The 16867-nt window shown below is 46.2% G+C and overlaps 2 protein-coding genes across 7 annotated transcripts in view; both read left to right on the top strand.

Annotated features, from left to right (window-relative positions):
* Positions 1–7337, top strand: part of mdn1 (midasin AAA ATPase 1) — a 146251-nt gene extending 138914 nt beyond the window's left edge. For both annotated transcript variants that reach the window (XM_061703734.1, XM_061703735.1), the window contains 5 exons: positions 1590–1663; positions 1881–1995; positions 4729–4795; positions 6317–6459; positions 6815–7337. In XM_061703734.1, the coding sequence (XP_061559718.1) occupies positions 1590–1663; positions 1881–1995; positions 4729–4795; positions 6317–6459; positions 6815–7000 (585 nt within the window). In that variant the 3' untranslated portion in view covers positions 7001–7337. The remainder of the gene's footprint in view (positions 1–1589; positions 1664–1880; positions 1996–4728; positions 4796–6316; positions 6460–6814) is intronic.
* Positions 7338–9941: 2604 nt separating this feature from the next.
* On the top strand, positions 9942–16836 carry lyrm2 (LYR motif containing 2). Of its 5 annotated transcripts, none has more exons than XR_009770292.1 (4): positions 9942–10020; positions 12153–12293; positions 13704–13947; positions 16687–16773. XR_009770292.1 is itself a non-coding variant. In XM_061704022.1 (4 exons), exons 2-4 carry the CDS (start codon positions 14665–14667, stop codon positions 16293–16295), a joined length of 576 nt encoding a protein of 191 aa, XP_061560006.1. In that variant the 5' UTR covers positions 13785–13947; positions 14538–14664; the 3' UTR covers positions 16296–16659. The 5 variants fall into 5 exon arrangements, 3 of the variants coding, with proteins under 3 accessions (XP_061560007.1, XP_061560008.1, XP_061560006.1); XR_009770291.1 differs by lacking the exon at positions 16687–16773 and adding an exon at positions 15836–15998; XM_061704022.1 differs by lacking the exons at positions 9942–10020; positions 12153–12293; positions 16687–16773 and adding exons at positions 14538–14858; positions 15836–15968; positions 16047–16659 and having other exon boundaries at positions 13785–13947.
* The last annotated feature ends 31 nt before the right edge of the window (positions 16837–16867 follow it).

Raw genomic sequence — 16867 nt, 5'->3', positions numbered from 1 at the left:
TATATATATATATATATATATATATATATATATTTATTATTTTTTTTTTTTTTATTTCCTCCATACCGCTTATACTCCAAGATCGCGTGGCTGCTGGAGCCTATCCCATCTGTCTCTGGGCGAGAGGCGGGGTACGCCCCGGACCTGGTCGCCAGCCCATCGCAACGCACATATAAACAAACAACCATTCACACTTACAGTCTTACCCACAGGCAGTTAGAGTTTTCATTTAATAACCTACCGTGGATGTTTTGGAGATGTGGGAGGAAACTGGAGCGCCCGGAGAAAAGCAAACTCCACACAGAGCCCAGGATTTGAACCCCGGTCCCCAGAACTGTGAGGCAGATTTGCTAACCAGTCGGTCACCGTGCCGGCTGGCGATATATATTTATTTGCGTGTGTAGGTATATATAATTTTTATGTAATTCCATTCAGAACGCTAAAGGCCCGAGTCACGTCTCCCATGCTTATACGGCTATGAAAGTTAGGCCATAATAGGAAAGACAAAATAGATACTGTACACTAAATTTCATGGGAGTCCAATGCAAAGATATATTTTACATTTGTATGGGGAAAAATATAAACAATGATAACTGATCGTGTCTATTTATGAAGAACAACTTTATTCAATATTCAAAGAAAATCAGCAGGGAACTTTACCGATTGGTTTTAAAACGTTCTCACGTTATACTGTACTTTGAACAATTGACAGTAATTGTGTAACTTTCCGATGCAAACTAGAACTACACTGATGACTAAAGAATGAACACGCATCCTTTTAAATGTATGAAGTTCTGTATCAATCTTATACCGACTTAAATTCTGCCACAGCTTTGCGGATAGAACCCACTGACAGAGCAAATGGTGGCGGCCCGCTGAAGTACACTTATTGCATCATGGGAAAGACAAAAATTGGGAGGCTCCTTCCAGTAGCATTCACGCTAAAGGCGGCTCCGGTGACATCGGACACTTCGCACAGCGAAGATGCATTTGTGTTCCGTTCCGAACAAAGTACATCTTAAGCAATCGAGGTGAAATCCAAAAATGTCATTAGCATCTTCAGAAAACAATAAAGACATTTTGGCATTAAAAGTGTGAAAAATATCCCTTGAGAACATTTTTTGCTGAGAAACACGTATTATCTCTTGAATGATAAAAAGTGCCAATAATTAAAATATTCATCAGTAAAATTGGTTAGAGCGTCGGCCTCACAGTTCCGAGGACCCGGGTTCGATCCCCGGCCCCGCCTGTGTGGAGTTTGCGTGTTCTCCCCGTGCCTGCGTGGCTTTTCTCCGGGCGCTCCGGTTTCCTCCCGCATCCCAAAAGCATGCCTGAATCGGAGACTCTAAATTGGCCGTAGGTGTGAATGTGAGCGCGAACGGTTGTTTTGTTTGTATGTGCCCTGCGATTGGCTGGCAACCGGTTGGGGGCGTACCCCGCCTCCTGCCCGGGCTCCGGCACGCCCGCGACCCGCGTGAGGAGAAGCGGCTCAGAAAATGGATGGATGGATGCGTTTCCCGTTATTGATCAATTTATATGAAAACGTATGACCGAAGCATATTCAATGCGTTTTTGCTTGTGTCTGTTAGCTGGCATTTGAATCCCTGTCAGTGATCGTCAAAGCTCTCACTCTGCTGGAAGTCGGACAAGTGTCTGTTTACAGGTACCAACATTTCCTTGTTCCTTTTTAGCGATGTTCGAAAATATAATCCCGAATACAAAGCTCGAAAACGGCAGGCCGGGGCGATATGTATGTCACTTTTACGCGGCTCAGACCGAGACCGCCAAACTCTACGATGAAACAAATGCAAGGAGAGACGTCACGCGCTTTGTGCATGTATTTCATGCGAATGTAATAATGCTTTGCGCCCCTTATCTAGTTTTGGCGAGGAGGTGCAGCTTCTCCACCCGTTCCAGCAGCAATTCAGTGACGATTCCGGCGCTCGGATTCTCCGATTGTGTAAATTCCGGCAGAAGAAGACCAGAATAGCTCAGGTGGGAATCCGGCTCATGCTGTACGCTTACCGACGTTGGCGGTGTTTTTCAATATATTTATATTGTGAAGCCTCTTTGAGTGTTCGGGAAAGCCCAATACAAATTTGAGTTCTTATTATCATTACGTTCATTACAGTCATTACACTTTGCTTCGAGAACTGCCATGTACGCTGATATGCGTGTGCTTCTAAAATATTGTCACAAAGATTTTGCACAGCTAATAGTGATGTGCAGATCGATATTGAAATATCCGTTCTTCCGAAACCTGCTCTAAAGTCGATTTTCAAATCAAAATATCAATACTTTTTTTTTTTTATATTTCAGTCATTCGAGGTAATGTTTACCACTTAAAGGAACAGTGAAACGTAACTAAATGATTGAGATCCTAATAATACGCAGTTTATGGGAACTCCTGTTTCTCCTGCCTGGGAAATTGCGTAATGTGGAAGCGCAGCGGTCCGCCACGCTGCTCGGTCCATCTCTCTGGCTCCAAATCTGATGCTGTACAACGGTATTATGGCAGAGCGTAAACAGAGTCTGGAGCTATTTCATCTCCAAACAGCCACCGAAGGTACAACGGTAGGGAGTTGTGGCAACCCGACAAAACCAGTGAAACACCTCCGGTTAAGCCGCAACACAGCCTACGGGGCATTTAGGATAGGCAGACTCGCGGGCACAGAAGAAGAGCACGGTGTCATTCCTTTGGCGCCGCAGGCAGGCACAGACGCGGAAAATGGGGAACGTCAGGCAGCACTGAAGTTGTTCAAATCAACAAAATATGGATGCTTGTATAATCATTGACAAAATAAATATGTGCTTCAACAAATTGCTGGATGCGTTCATGTGCGAGTCATCTGCATGTGTGTATCACTGACATAATCTCACATGGGTAAAAAAGGCTTCCATTTAGATAAGGTTTCCTGAAGAATTATTTCAAGCGGATGACCTGGACAAGGTGTCATGAAATTACCCAGAGCCATTGTGATGGAATAGCCATGGTGAAAAACATATACTAGAAAAGTTGGATGGAAATATTGGATCTGTGAAATCCATCGATTATTTACAAGCAATCTAAATTGCTTTCAGTCTTAAATGAATATTTTAAAAATTATTGTGGCATTTAATTAAATGTTTACGAGCAATTTGATTGAAACCGTATTGTAAAACAGTATCCGACTGCGACCTCAATATACATAAATGAAAACATTTATTATCCTCTTGATGTAGCTATGATTTGAAATACTCTACTTTTTCTTGATTCAACAGACACATTAGGTGTATTTGCGCAAAATAGCAGTATCAGATCGGTATCGCTGATAGCAGCTTGAATTTGACTCTGTATCAGATTGGAAAGGAAATTGCTGGTATGGAACATCACTAACGGCTAAATAGGGTAATTTAAATACAACCCCGATTCCAATGAAGTTGGGACGTTGTGTTAAACATAAATAAAAACAGAATACACACACATTTACAATAGGAGACAGGTCTGGACTCCAGGCAGGCAAGTCTAGTAACCGCACTCTTTTACTACGAAGCCACGCTGTTGCAACACGTGCCGAATGTGGTTTGCCATTGTCTTGCTGATATAAGCATGGGCGTCCAAGAAAAAGGCGTTGCTTGGATGGCAGCATATGTGTCTCCAAAACCTGAACGTACCTTTCAGCTTTAATGGTGCCTTCACAGATGTGTAAGTTACCCATGCTTTTGGCACTAACACAGCCCCATGCCATCACCTTCACAGATGCTGGCTTTTGAACTCTGCGTCCATAACAGTCCGGAGGGTTCTTTTCCTCTTTGGCCGGGAGGACACGACGTGCACTATTTCCAAAAACAATTTGAAATGTGGACTCGTCGGAGCACAGAACACTTTTGCACTTTGCATCGGTCCATCTTAGACGAGCTCGGGCCCAGAGAAGCCGGCGGCGTTTTGGGGTGTTGTTGATAAATGGCTTCTGCTTTGCATAGTCGGGTTTCAAGTTGCACTTCCGGATGTAGCGCCGAACTGTATTTACTGACATTGGTTTTCTGAAGTGTTCCTGAGCCCATGCGGTGATATCCTTTACACATCGATGTCGGGGGATCGAGGGAGGGATCGAAGATCGAAGGTCACGGGCATTCAATGTCGGTTTTCGGCCTTGCCGCTTCCACGCAGTGATTTCTCCAGATTCTCTGAACCTTTTGATGATATTCTGGACCGGAGATGATGAAATCCCTAAATTCCTCGCAATTGTACGTTGAGGAACATTGTCCTTCAACTGTTGGACTATTTTCTCACGCACTTGTTCCCAAAGAAGTGAACCTCGCCCCATCTTTGCTCGTGAATGACTGAGCCATTCAGGGAAGCTCCTTTTCTACCCAATCACGGCCCCCACCTGTTCCCAATGAGCCTGTTCACCTGCGGGATGTTCCAAACACGTGTTTGATGAGCATTCCTCAACTTTCTCCGTCTTCTTTGCCACCTCTGCCAGCTTTTTTGGAACATGTTGCAGCCATCAAATTCAAAGTTAATGATTATCTGCTGAAAGCAATCAAGTTTATCAGTTTGAACATTAAATATCTTTGTAGTGTATTCAATTCAATATAGGTTGAACATGATTTGCAAATGATTGTATTGTTTTTATTTGTTTAACACAACGTCCCAACTTCATTGGAATCGGGGTTGTATTACATGACTGTTATGAAAACAGTATATGTAATTTATTGTGCCTTTATTTTGTGCCCTGTGTGCAGTTTCTGGAGAGTGCAACCGAGATGTTTCTTGCAGCACGAAAGCAGATTTTACGATCGACAAATTCAGGTAATTACTCACACGTTCATCCATCTATCCATACCGCTTCTCGTGATTAGCCACGGAGGGAACTCGAGCCTATCCCAGCTGACTTTGGGTAAGAGGCGGAGTACTCCCTGGACTGGTTACTCACATTTCATGTGAGTGTAATTTGAAGCTTCATTTCAGAATCGTCTTGATTTGCCAAGTATGTCCAAAAACACACAAGGACTTTGTCTCCGGTAGTTGGAGCCGCTCTAATACGACAACAGACGGTCACTTGACAGAGAACACTTTGGAGACACAAAGACATAAAAAACACAGTCACTGAGCAGGAAAAGGTTACCAGTAATGTGGTAATGCCGGTAAAAAAATAAATAAAAAGATTTATTTATTTTTATTATTTTGTTTGACAGTGCAAAAATATGCAGAGTCCAATTAGAGCAGTTTGAAATGACTACTAGAACAATAGTCCGGTGTAATGACCATTGTGCAAAGGGCGTAGAGACTTCAGGAAAAGTGACTAGTAGTGCGATAATCTGGGACAATGTCGATTGTGCAAATGGTGCACATGAGTGGCCAGTATTGGTCAACAACAGATATGCAAATAGTGCAGCGTTTAAAGTAAAGCTAAAGTAGATCCTTCTTGAGCCATCACTTTGTGGCAATGGAGCGGTTTGGGTAATCCAGAGAGCCTCGGAATTTGGCTTGATGCCCCTGGTTTGTTCATCCAGGGCAAACGGGTCCTAGGTAAGGGACCAAACAAAGCAAGAACCACTATAATGACAGCAGTACACAGTATGCCCAGACGCGGTTTCCCGGGGCACCCCTCTAGAGCCAGGTCTTGAGATGGGGATCATTGGCGCGAGCCTGGCGCATCCATGCCCGCGCCCGTAGGGCCTGGCCCGGGCACAGCCCAAAGAGGCGATGTGGGTCACCCTTTCATGATTATTTGCGAAAAACAATCAAGTTGATCAGTTTGAACATGAAATATCTTATCTTCGTAGCGTATTCAATGAAATATAGGTTGAACGTGATTTGCCAATCGTATTGTATTTGTCCGGCCTCCTCCTCCCAACGCCGCATGCTTCGCCCTTTCTCGATGGCTCAGTCGACCTGCGGGCTGTCCATATACGGGCCTGTCCGTTTGCAGGTAAAATGCGTAATTTCCGCGACATTTTAGAGCGCCGCCAAGCGATCCAGCGCAGGAATGTATAGGAAAGTCACTCCATATAAAATAATAAATACTGAAAACACGTCTTGCTATAAGCAAGATGTGTGAGAAGTTTTATCAACATTCTGTCATCTACTCTTGTCGTGGCTTGCTTTTTTGTTTTCCAAAAAATAGTTATTATAGCTTTAATAGGCTGCTTGTGGGTCCCACAAGGTGCCAAGCAATATATAGCTAGTCTTTTTTTTTTTTTCCACTCATCACCTTAAAGCGAAAACAATTCTGACCTGTGTATCACGGTGTCTCATATCATTTGCAGTGTCGTGACGTAATAAAGTCTTTAACGTAATGCTCTGATTCCTTCTAACGTCCCTTCACAGAGACGGCCCAGCTGCTGATCATCGTCTCAGATGGTCGGGGACTATTCCTGGAAGGCAAAGACCGAGTGATGGCAGCAATACAAGCAGCACGCAGTGCAAATGTGTTCCTCATCTTTGTGGCGCTTGATAATCCCGACTCCCGTGTAAGTAACATCGGATTTGTTTTATTTTGGTGCGTGCGTGCGTGTGTGTTCTCAGCCAAGTCTGACACGGCCGGGATGAGAATTAGCACCTCCAAATCTGAGACCATGGTACTCAGTCGGAAAAGGGTTGGCATATGCCCTCTCCAAGTCGGGAATGAGATCCTGCTCCAAGTGGAGTTGAAGTATCTTCGGGTCTTGTTCACCAGTGAGGGAAGAATGGAGTATATATATATGTGTGTTTACACATATATATATATATATATATTTATATATATATATATACACACACACACACAAGTAACATCAAAATCAGCACATGAAACAAGCTGCGCTAATCTGAGGTGCTCTCATACAGGACTCTATCGTGGACATCAAGGTGCCGGTATTTCAAGGGCCGGGAGAACTCCCAGAGATTCGCTCCTACATGGAGGAGTTCCCGTTCCCCTTCTACGTCATCCTGCGTGATGTCAATGCCTTACCGGAGACCCTGAGTGACGCACTGAGGCAGTGGTTTGAACTTGTCACAGCTGCTGCCAAGTGACAGTTTTTGTTTTGCAATGGTGACATTTTTAACAAAAGAAATCAGGCTGCAGTAACCATGAATGCATCACTGGTTTGCTAGGGGGGAAAAAAACGGACTTGCTGCTATAAAGGTGTATTTTCATAAATACTGTCAATATACTCCAATTATTGTCGCGTTGGAAATTTGTCATTCAATTTTTTTATATTACATTTGTAATTTAGTCATGATTGCATGAACCTTCATGTTGGATATGAAATAGAAATGTGACATTTTTGCGTGAAACACTCTGTTGAAATCAGTCAATACATATACTTGTGCTGTTTCTCTGTGTTTTATTTCAGTGAAGATAATAAGAAACATTCATTGTGAACATAAAGTGATGTCTCAAGCTGTGGGATTGTTTTGTGGCAGTGGTCAACCCAAGCTTTACTGGGTAGCCATAGTTTGTGGATTTTTCCAATGGGGGATAAACTAACGCACACGCCCGGTTGCTCTAAATTATCGACTAAATTCATTTTGCTCCACTTCAGAAAACCAAGGTTAGATTTTGCTCCGCAATTTGTTCCGTATTTTCATTCGTGTCCAATACAAATGTGATTGGAAAATCATGGATTCATTGTGGCTAATCACCATTTTCGGTGAATTTTCACTGATCACATCCGAGACTGATTAACTCCAGTCCTGTTCAATCGAGAAATCACTGAAACAGAATCAGTCCCGACGAAATCAAGTTGGACAAATTATCTTATCCAAGAAAGCTCAAACAAAACGGCATGATCTGCGACTGGCTGGCGACCAGTTCAGGGTGTAACCTGCGTCTTGCCCGAAGATAGCTAGGATAGGCTCCGGCACGCCCGTGACCCTAGTGAGGATAAGCGGTACAGAAAATGGAAGGAAATTCCAGAACTGTTGAGCAATAAAGTAATTGACATCCATCAGTCTGGAACGGGTTACGAAAGCCATTTCTAAAGCTTTAGGATTCCAGCGAACCATTATCCTCACATGGAGAAAACATGGAACGGTGGTGAATCTTCACAAGATTGGCCAGCCTACAAAGATTATGCCAAGTGAACAGCAATGCCTCATCCAGGAGGCCACGAAGGAACTCAGGACAACTTCGAAAGAACCGCAGGCCTCCTTTGTCTCAGTTAAGGTCGGTGTTCATGACGCAACAGTGACGAAGAGCGTGGGCAAAAATGGCATCCATGGCAAAAACCACGACTGACCAAAAAGAACATAAAGGCTCGTCTTGCTTGTGCAAACTGATTCCCAAGAGTTTTGGGAGAATGTTGCATGGACCGACGAGATGAAAGTTGATCTTTTTGGAAGGCGCGTGTCTCGTTACAGCTGGCGTAAATGTAGCACAGCATTTAAGAAAAAGAACGTCATACCAACTGCATCAAAAACCGACATCAGTGTGTGAAGGATATCACCGCATGGGCTCCGGAACACTTCAGAAAACCAATGTCAGTGAGTACAGTTGGGCGCTACATCCCGAAGTGCAACTTGAAACGCTACTATGCAAAGCAGAAGCCATTTATCAACAACACAACAGAAACGGCGCCTGCTTCTCTGGGCCCGAGCTCATCTAAAATGGACTGACGCAAAGTGGAAAAGTTCTGTGGTACGACGAGTCCACATTTCAAATTGTTTAGGGAATTGTGGACGTCGTGTCCTCCGGGCCAAAGAGGAAAAGAACCATCCGGACTGTTATGGACGCCAAGTTCAAAAGCCAGCATCTGTGATGCTATGGGGCTGTGTTAGTACCAATGGCATGGGTCACTTACACATCTGTGAAGGCACCATTCATGCTGAAAGGGACATACAGGTTTTGGAGAAACACATGCTGCCATCCAAGCAACGCCTTTTTCTTGGATGCCCCTGCTTATTTCAGCAAGACGATGCCAAACCACATTCTGCACGTTAGAACAGCGTGGCTTCATAGTAAAAGAGTGCGGGTACTTGACTGGCCTGCCTGCAGTCCGGACCTGTCTCCCATTGAAAATGCGTGGCACATTATGAAGCGTAAAATACGACAACGGAGACCCCGACTGATGAACAGCCGAAGCTGAATTCCACCTACAAAGCTTCAACAATTAGTGTCGACGACCGTAGGCTCCAGCTGGTGAGTGGTGGGTCTCTCTCTGGAAGTGGCTCAGGAAGCAAGGCGACAGATTTGGTTGCAGAAGAAAAATCTAACAAAAAGGAAAGAGGCGGAAGAAGAAAAAATGGTGGTGCGTCACGCCTTCTTGGGAGAACCGGACCGTTTTTTTTTTTTTGTGTGGCTCGCCGGCATTTTCAGAGCGATCCCGCTTGGCTGGAAGCGTACCAGGTACTTTCGTAGTAGCTGCTCTGATCGTCCAGCGTTCTGAGGATCGGGGTTCAAATCCCGGCCTCGCCTGTGTGGAGTTTGCATATTCTCTCCGTGCTTGCGTGGGTTTTCTTCCGGGCACTCCGGTTTCCTCCCACATCCCCAAAACATGCATGGTCGGTCGATTGAAGACTAGTTGGTATGAATGTGAGTGCGAATGGTTGTTTGTTTAAATGTGCCCTGTGATTGGCTAGTGACCAGTTCAGCGTTTACCCCGCCTCTCGCCCGTGGATAGCTGGGATAGGCTCCGGCACGCCCGGTTATCACAGGTTATCATTTGTTGATAACCCGTGCATCTTCTGGGGGCAAGGCCCCCCATCCATAAAGCCTAGTAACACCCCTGTGTTATTGTATGGCTGATTTGAAAACCATCTTGAGATTTCCTTGTTCTATTTATCTTCTATTGAAGTCATTTTATAATGTGTTGATACTGTTGACGAGCCCGAGGCAGCCGAGATCCTCCCTCGCCCACTCCCATGTTTACTTGTCCCATGTAAATTGTTTTCTCCTCCGATCTGTGAGCCACACTCCAGCACACTAGATGGCGGTAATGCCGATTAACTCGTTAGCCGGCACTCGCCAATACAAACAAAGAAGTCTTGTCAGTCGAGAATTCAGTGCGATGGCAGCGCCGAGGATACCGTCGACTGCGCTTTCTTTGAAACGGGTAAATGCGCCAGAAACATCACACTATGAAATGTGATTCCTTCTTCGAGCCAGTTTGCAGCAAATCTGACCCCTTTAATGGTGGCGATTTTAGATGACGTCGCAAAGCTCATCGACGGCCGTTTGGGCAATGCTTTTCTTGTCATCCGCAGATTCGTCACGGCTTCACACCGCTACATCGACATTGGCAGACTTTTATAACTGTCAAAATGTTCCATGACCACTAGTTTGCTGCTTCCGTCGGGCTGCAGGAAACTGTGAACAATAAAAGATAAATAAATAAAAGAAGTCAAACGTCGACTGTGCCGGGCAATGCGAGCGTTCGCTGTGTCGTCCCGCTCAGACTTAATGTGGCCCGCCTCCCCGGGAACGTGGGCGAGGTTCTTCCGGAAACTCCTTCTGACAGGGGACCCTCACAATACGTTTGGGTCTGCCAAGTCGGACGGCCGTCTTCCCCCACCGTCGGAGCCAACACACCACCGGGTCGTGATTGGTTGACAACCCCACCCCTCTCTTCACCTGAATGTCCAAGACATGCGGCCGCAAGTCCGGTGACCCGACCACAAAGTCGATCGTCGAACTGTGGCCGAGGGCGTCCTGGTGCCAAGTGCACGTGTGGATGCCCTGATGTTTGAACACGGTGTTTGTTATGGACAATACGTGACAAGCACAGAAGTCCAATAACAGAACACCGCTTGGGTTCTGATCGGGTCTCACTGTCTTTACCCACGTGAGGGTCAAAGTCCTCCAGCAGAACGAGGGATTCCCAAGCAGGGGTTGCTCTCCGGCACCCCCTCCAAGGACTCCAAGAAGGGTGGGTACTCAGAAACTGCTGTTTAGGCACAGACAACAGTCAGGACCCGTCTCCCTCACCCGAAAGCTACCCTCTCGTCCACCTGGGTGAACCCCAACGTACAGGCACCGAAACCTGGGGCGATGAGTATACCTACACCTGCGTTGCGCCTCTTACTGTGAGCAACTGCAGAGTGGAAGAGACGCTAACCCTTCTCGAGATGACTGGTAAACCAAGCTGCGCGTTGACTATATGAAGTCGGCATTTCTTGACCGCGCACACCAGCTCAGGCTCTTTCCGTGCATGAGGGCTAACGTTGCGCGTCCCCGGAGCCACTTTCTGTAGCCGGGGATCGGACCACCGAGGTCTCCGACTTCGGCCGCCGCTTAGCTCGCGCTCGACCCGAACCCCTTCGCCCCTCCAACAGGTGATGAGCCCGTGAGAAGGCTGTGATGCTTTAAATCTATCAAATGAGCATCCGTTTGGTGAGTGATTCTGACACATTTGAAGGGGTTTTGATTGAGCTACCTGTATAGACGCACCCAGGCGGTTCGACACTGTTGTGATGTTCGCGGTCTCGTTCGCAGTGATCACGTGATTTTTCGCGTATGCGTACGACCGTTTTGGTAGCAGTTTCGAGCTCTGACCTCAGATTGAAGTGGAGGTGGTTCCTGTAGTCTGTAAGTTTTCGAGACATCTTGACAAACTCCCACACCTGATGGAGGGTGTTCTTCCTCAAGCGCAAAGCAGTATGTCTTTTTAGATTCTCAGTCATCCAGGTCAAGGTCATCTGCCCAGGTTGAATCACAGCAACCGGACTCAACACAACATCCCCACGAACTCACGACGCACCATAATCAACATTGCCATGTGCACGTATGCCTTTTAAATGTAGACAGAATTGTAAGAATTAAGGATGTGTTGTTGATGCAATATTGTAATCGTTAGTTAATACGAGCTCCTCTATGATTTCACCTTAAGAACTCTCACCTATTGAAATTTTAAGTCCATGGATGGAATTGCCTTGCAGAGTTGATTGCTGATTTAAGATAAATAAATTAAAAAAAAAAAAAAATTACATATAGTTATTTATTGTATTTTTTTTTTTTACCCGAAAACATAATCTTTGACGTGGAGTGGGGGTGGGTCATCGGTGGAGAAGAGGTATTGTATTGCCGGTGTACTTCATCATATAATGAATGCTACTTTTTGTTTTTGTCAAACGAACGCACAATAAAGACTGTCATTGACTTTTCCAACAATCAGAGCATGAAGCACGAGGGAGAGGTATACATGATACCAATGATCATCGTTTTGAGTCTGATCTTTTTCCCTCCCAGTTTTTACAGAGGCAGAACGTTTTGGGAATATACAGAAACATGTTGAGGACTATACGGTATGTGCCAGATGAGACCGATAGGAAATACCTCAGAGACTGGGCAAGAGAGGAATTCAAGAGGAACAAGAATGCCACAGACCAGGTGAGATTTATTTTGAACGATCATCTAGCACCGTCATGCTGAAAGACCCGGCCACGTTTCAGCTTCAGCGCCCTTGCTGACGGAAGGAGGTTTTCACTCAAAGTCTCACCATACACGGCCCCATTCATTCTTTCCTTTACACGGATCAGTCGTCCCGGTCCCTTTGCAGAAAAACAGCCCCGAAGCATCATGTTTCCACCCCTGCATTTCACAGTAGGAATGGTGTTCTTTGGATGCAACTCGGCGTTCTTTCTCCTCCAAACACGACAAGTTGAGTTTTTACCCAAAAGTTCCATTTTGGTTTCATCTGGCCGTATGACATTCTCCCACTCCTCTTCTGGATCATCCAAATGCTCTCGAGCAAACTTTCATTAGATTAAAATGGATGTTCATATTTTGGACACTCTTTTATTTAAACCGTGCAAACGTTTTTGACCCAACCCCGATTGCACCGTATTATTGGGCGCAGGCATGGTAAAACATATGATAGCATGCATGCACGCTAAAACATGCATGCTAGCTTGCATGTTTTTAAAAAGGCAGCGGGAGCAAAACTGACTTCGGTTGTACTTTATTGAAGTATTTAACAATGTACCGTTGTTGTTGTGTTTTTTTTTATTTTTTTTTTATCAATCCTCATCCACAAATCCATCAAAGTCCTCATCTTCTGAATCCAAAATGAACATCTGGGCAATTTCGCCATCCAACACGCCGGGTTCGCCCTCGTCATTGTCGGAGTCGGTCTCGTTGCCGGGGGGCTGTTCGGCAACGATGCCGGCTTTCGCGAAAGCTCGGACAACGGTCAAAACGGATACCTTGGCCCGGGCCTCCGCTTGCGCACCGTGGATTCGTTGATCTTGAATTGCTCGATTCCCACGTTCCTCGGCGTAACTGATAGCTTGCAGTTGAAACTGTGCTTCGTAGTCGTGTCTCTTCGTAGGTGACATTTTCGGGGGTCCTTAGCCAAACCGATGATGTTTTGCACAATGCACATACCGGCGCTATATACCTACTGGGGGCGTGCCTCTTTCACGCGCACCCGTCCCCCGTTGACGTCCGCACGCTGTCCTCCGTCACGGCCGCCTTTCCTCTATATAAAGCGGCGTTATTATTGTCAAATAAAATAAAATGTCTTTCAAAGATCAGGCTTACTATGTAATCATCTGCGGTCGGCTGCATGCATTTGTGTGTGTGAGAGATGCTAGTGAGTGAGGCGCAGAGGAAAAAGAAAAACAGTTGGCTCGTCAAAAAAATCCATTGCATCTTTTGTGACGTGCTGCTGCTGTGAAATCCGCCATTTTAGGACACAACAAGCACAAAGAAAGCCAGCGCAATATCGGAGGGACTGATTATTCATCTTGTTAAAGTGCTCATTATTCATTCATATTTTCCCTTGACTTTTTCCGTCAGGATGCCATCCGTATGATGCTAACACAAGCGACCAACCATCTGGAGGAGCTTCAAAGGTCTCTGGCATTGGCTGGGAACTGAACAGGAGTATTCTCTGCACTTCCGGACAATTTAGAACCATTTTGAAAGCAGTGTTTCGACAAATGACTTTGCATTACTTCAAGGACGAGCGAACATGACTCTTACAGGAACTGAAAACGATCAAAAAGACCGAAACCAACCACCCACGACACCGTCCGTCCCGGTGAGGCACAGATCGCTTGACGTGATCTGTGTGTTTGTTGTTGAGATGACAAGTTTTGTTTTGGCCTCTTTTTACGCGCTCGGTAAGCGCGCCGTCAAGGTGTGCCGATGCTCCTTTGTGTAACACTGTGGCAAATGCATGCTAAGCTAACCAAGATTGCTAACTGCTAAGTATCGGATATCGGATGCGATTCGGTCTCCCCCTTACCGGGGTCAGGGAGCACGCTTGTTTTGAACTCCATGATAATTGCGCTAGCGTCTTCTCATAATACAGTACGTGTTGCAATATGGTTTCACAACGTTGTCAATTTGAAAGCCTGCAAAATAAACCGGATTCTGAGATTCACCTTCCAGAGTCGAATAAGTTAGGAGTTATGTCGCGTTCAAATGAATGGGCTTGCTTCAATATGGAATAATATATATATTTCGATTTTTAATTGTTGAAAACATTTTTCAAATATTTGTCGAAACTCTGGAATTTCTCTTGTACCGGCAATTTCTATGGTTAGTTTCTTAGCTTCCTTGTTCTCTGTGCCTGTGACGTCTGTTTTCCCAACTCCAACCTTCCTGTTTCGCTTTGGAACCCGTCAGATGCGTGATGTGAGAGAGAAGAATAGCAGAACAAGCAACCCATGTCCGAAAACGAGGACCGTGGAACGTCTCGTGAAGCTGTACTTCAGTATAGACTTGGAGGAAATTCTTCTCTTTTTTTGGGAAAATGAAAGGGTTGGTTGTGGTCACCTCCAAGGCCATCGTTGGCCACAACGGTGGGCCGTTCAAAGGGGGCTTTGTAGTTTCGCAGGAAACAATCGGATTATCAATCAAGATTTTGGATCCGGGAGGAGCGGAACGCCGGCGAGCACGTGGTCTACGACGGAGGCCCCCGACGCTTTACGGCGTACGGACGGACACGTACGCCATCCACTTTAACGCTACGTTTCTGCAGAGAATGGAAACGTGCACGTCGCGGTGATCTTTCATGAAATAGCGACGTTGTCCCAATTTCAAATTTTGGCCCCGCGTGAATTGGAGTTTGCAAAGTGGACGACCGGTTAGAGCGTCCGCCTCACAGTTCCGAGGACCCGGGTTCAATCCCCGGCCCCGCCTGTGTGGCGTTTGCGCGTTCTCCCCCCGTGCCTGCGTGCGTGGCTTTTCTCCGGGCACTCCGCCAAAAGCATGCGTGCGTGCGTGCGTGCTAGGTTCATTGACAACCCTAAATTGCCCGCCGGTGTGAGTGTGCGTGCGAATGGTTGCTTGTATGTATGTGCCCTGCGATTGGCTGGCAACCGGTTCGGGGTGTACCCCGCCTCCTGCCCGATGACAGCCGGGACTGGCGGGGAAGCGGCTCCGGAAACGGACGGATGGGTCGTTTTTGTTTTGCCAGTTAAAGAGTACAATATGATACAATATAATATATTCCCCTTTGGCAAACGATTCAAAATGCAGCGGAATTAGTATATAGCAGCAGTATTACTCGCCCAGTATACAGTTGCACAGTTCTCTCTGTTGCGGAAACAAGCGCGTTGTTCCATTTCTATCCTAAATATTTGTTACAAACCAATATGGAGACAGAATGATACGATAAAGGCAAGTCGTGTTGGTGTCTGGGATGCACGTTAACGCAAAGGTTTTCTAGGAGATCCCTTCAAGCTCAATGAGAGAGCAATAAAACAAGGGCTGTTAACATGTGCATGCACTTACAACATAGAAATCATGCAATAGCTTTCCTGTGGTTCTCCCAGCAAACCAAGACAAACGCTGACGACGCTCGATGATGTGTCGTAAATTCAAAATCCCGCAATACCGGCGATCCTATTTTGTACGACGCAAGTCCTCCTTTTGTTGGTCTCCGTGCAAGTCTGGCTTTATCGGACTTCCTGTGCTTTCAGTTCCATCAAATCATACCGTCTTGTGACCAGCCGTCTTTCAGCAAAACGTACTCAAAAGTGGAACTGCAAACTTTTATTGATAACAGACCTGCTTGAAGTTCCTCTCGTGGGGGTTTTGACGTCCACCGGTGAGGTATTTGAGTAACTCGGTGTCGCTGCTCCACCATCTTGGGAGTCCTTCAGCTTTTTTTATTTGTTTGTTTTTATGTAGCAAACTCCACGCGGGCTTTCACGTGTTCGTGTGTCTTGCACCGAGGAGCGCTGCAGCGATGGTCGACTTTCTAGAACGTTCTCCCATCTCCCGACTGCATCTCCGGAGCTACGCCGCAGTGATCTCTGGGTTCTCCGTCACCTCTCTCACCGAGGCTCTCCTGCCCCAGTCGGTCGGGGCCTCGGCCAGATCTGCGCCTTGCCGCAATTCCGTCTCTCGGCTCTTCGGGCGGTTCCTTTGACCTCGTGATTCTCATTTGCTCTGCCGCGCCCCGTGAGCTGTGAGGTCTTCTCTAGACGGGGGTGTGGCTTTCCTCCTCGAGTCCAATCGGTATCACCAAACACAGCTGGACTCCCGTCTCAAGGATGCTCCGAAGAAACGGACAGCACCCGACTTCGATATTTGAGTGTCACAGCAAAGGGTCTGAATGTGTGATATTTCAGTTTTTCTTTTTTCATAAATGTGTTTTTTTCCCCTTTTTTCTGCGTGTACATTAATGAGGGAAACATGACTGACAAATGGCAGCAACATAACCAAGAGTGCGAAATTGAAGGGGGTCCGACTACTTTCCGTCCCCACTGTAAACCGCAATTGGCGTGTTCAATACTTAATTTCCGAGCTTATTTGTTTGTTTGTCCAGGTTTTAAGCCGGGTGCCCCTCCTGACGCCGCCGTCCGCATTTCTCCGGGCTCCGGTTGGCTCTGGCATTGTGGGGACGAGGACAGGAAAACCTCGGGAGTCGCTCGACACGACGAGGAGGAGAAAGGCATCAACCGACGTGTAACTCGCCGAAGAAAGAATGGCTTCCTGCGCGAGGCTGT

The sequence above is a fragment of the Phycodurus eques genome, chromosome 18, assembly GCF_024500275.1.
Source record: "Phycodurus eques isolate BA_2022a chromosome 18, UOR_Pequ_1.1, whole genome shotgun sequence".
Classification (NCBI taxonomy): domain Eukaryota; kingdom Metazoa; phylum Chordata; class Actinopteri; order Syngnathiformes; family Syngnathidae; genus Phycodurus; species Phycodurus eques.
This window is presented reverse-complemented; position numbering and strand designations above follow the sequence as displayed.

Excerpts from the sequence above, each read along its gene's own strand:
- lyrm2 (XM_061704022.1), top strand. The coding sequence starts at position 14,665 with ATGAAAGGGTTGGTTGTGGTCACCTCCAAGGCCATCGTTGGCCACAAC. Across the intron at positions 14,859-15,835 it reads TACGGCGTACGGACGGACAC|TTCCATCAAATCATACCGTC; the intron begins GTACGCCATCCA and ends CTGTGCTTTCAG. Across the intron at positions 15,969-16,046 it reads TTTTGACGTCCACCGGTGAG|CAAACTCCACGCGGGCTTTC; the intron begins GTATTTGAGTAA and ends GTTTTTATGTAG.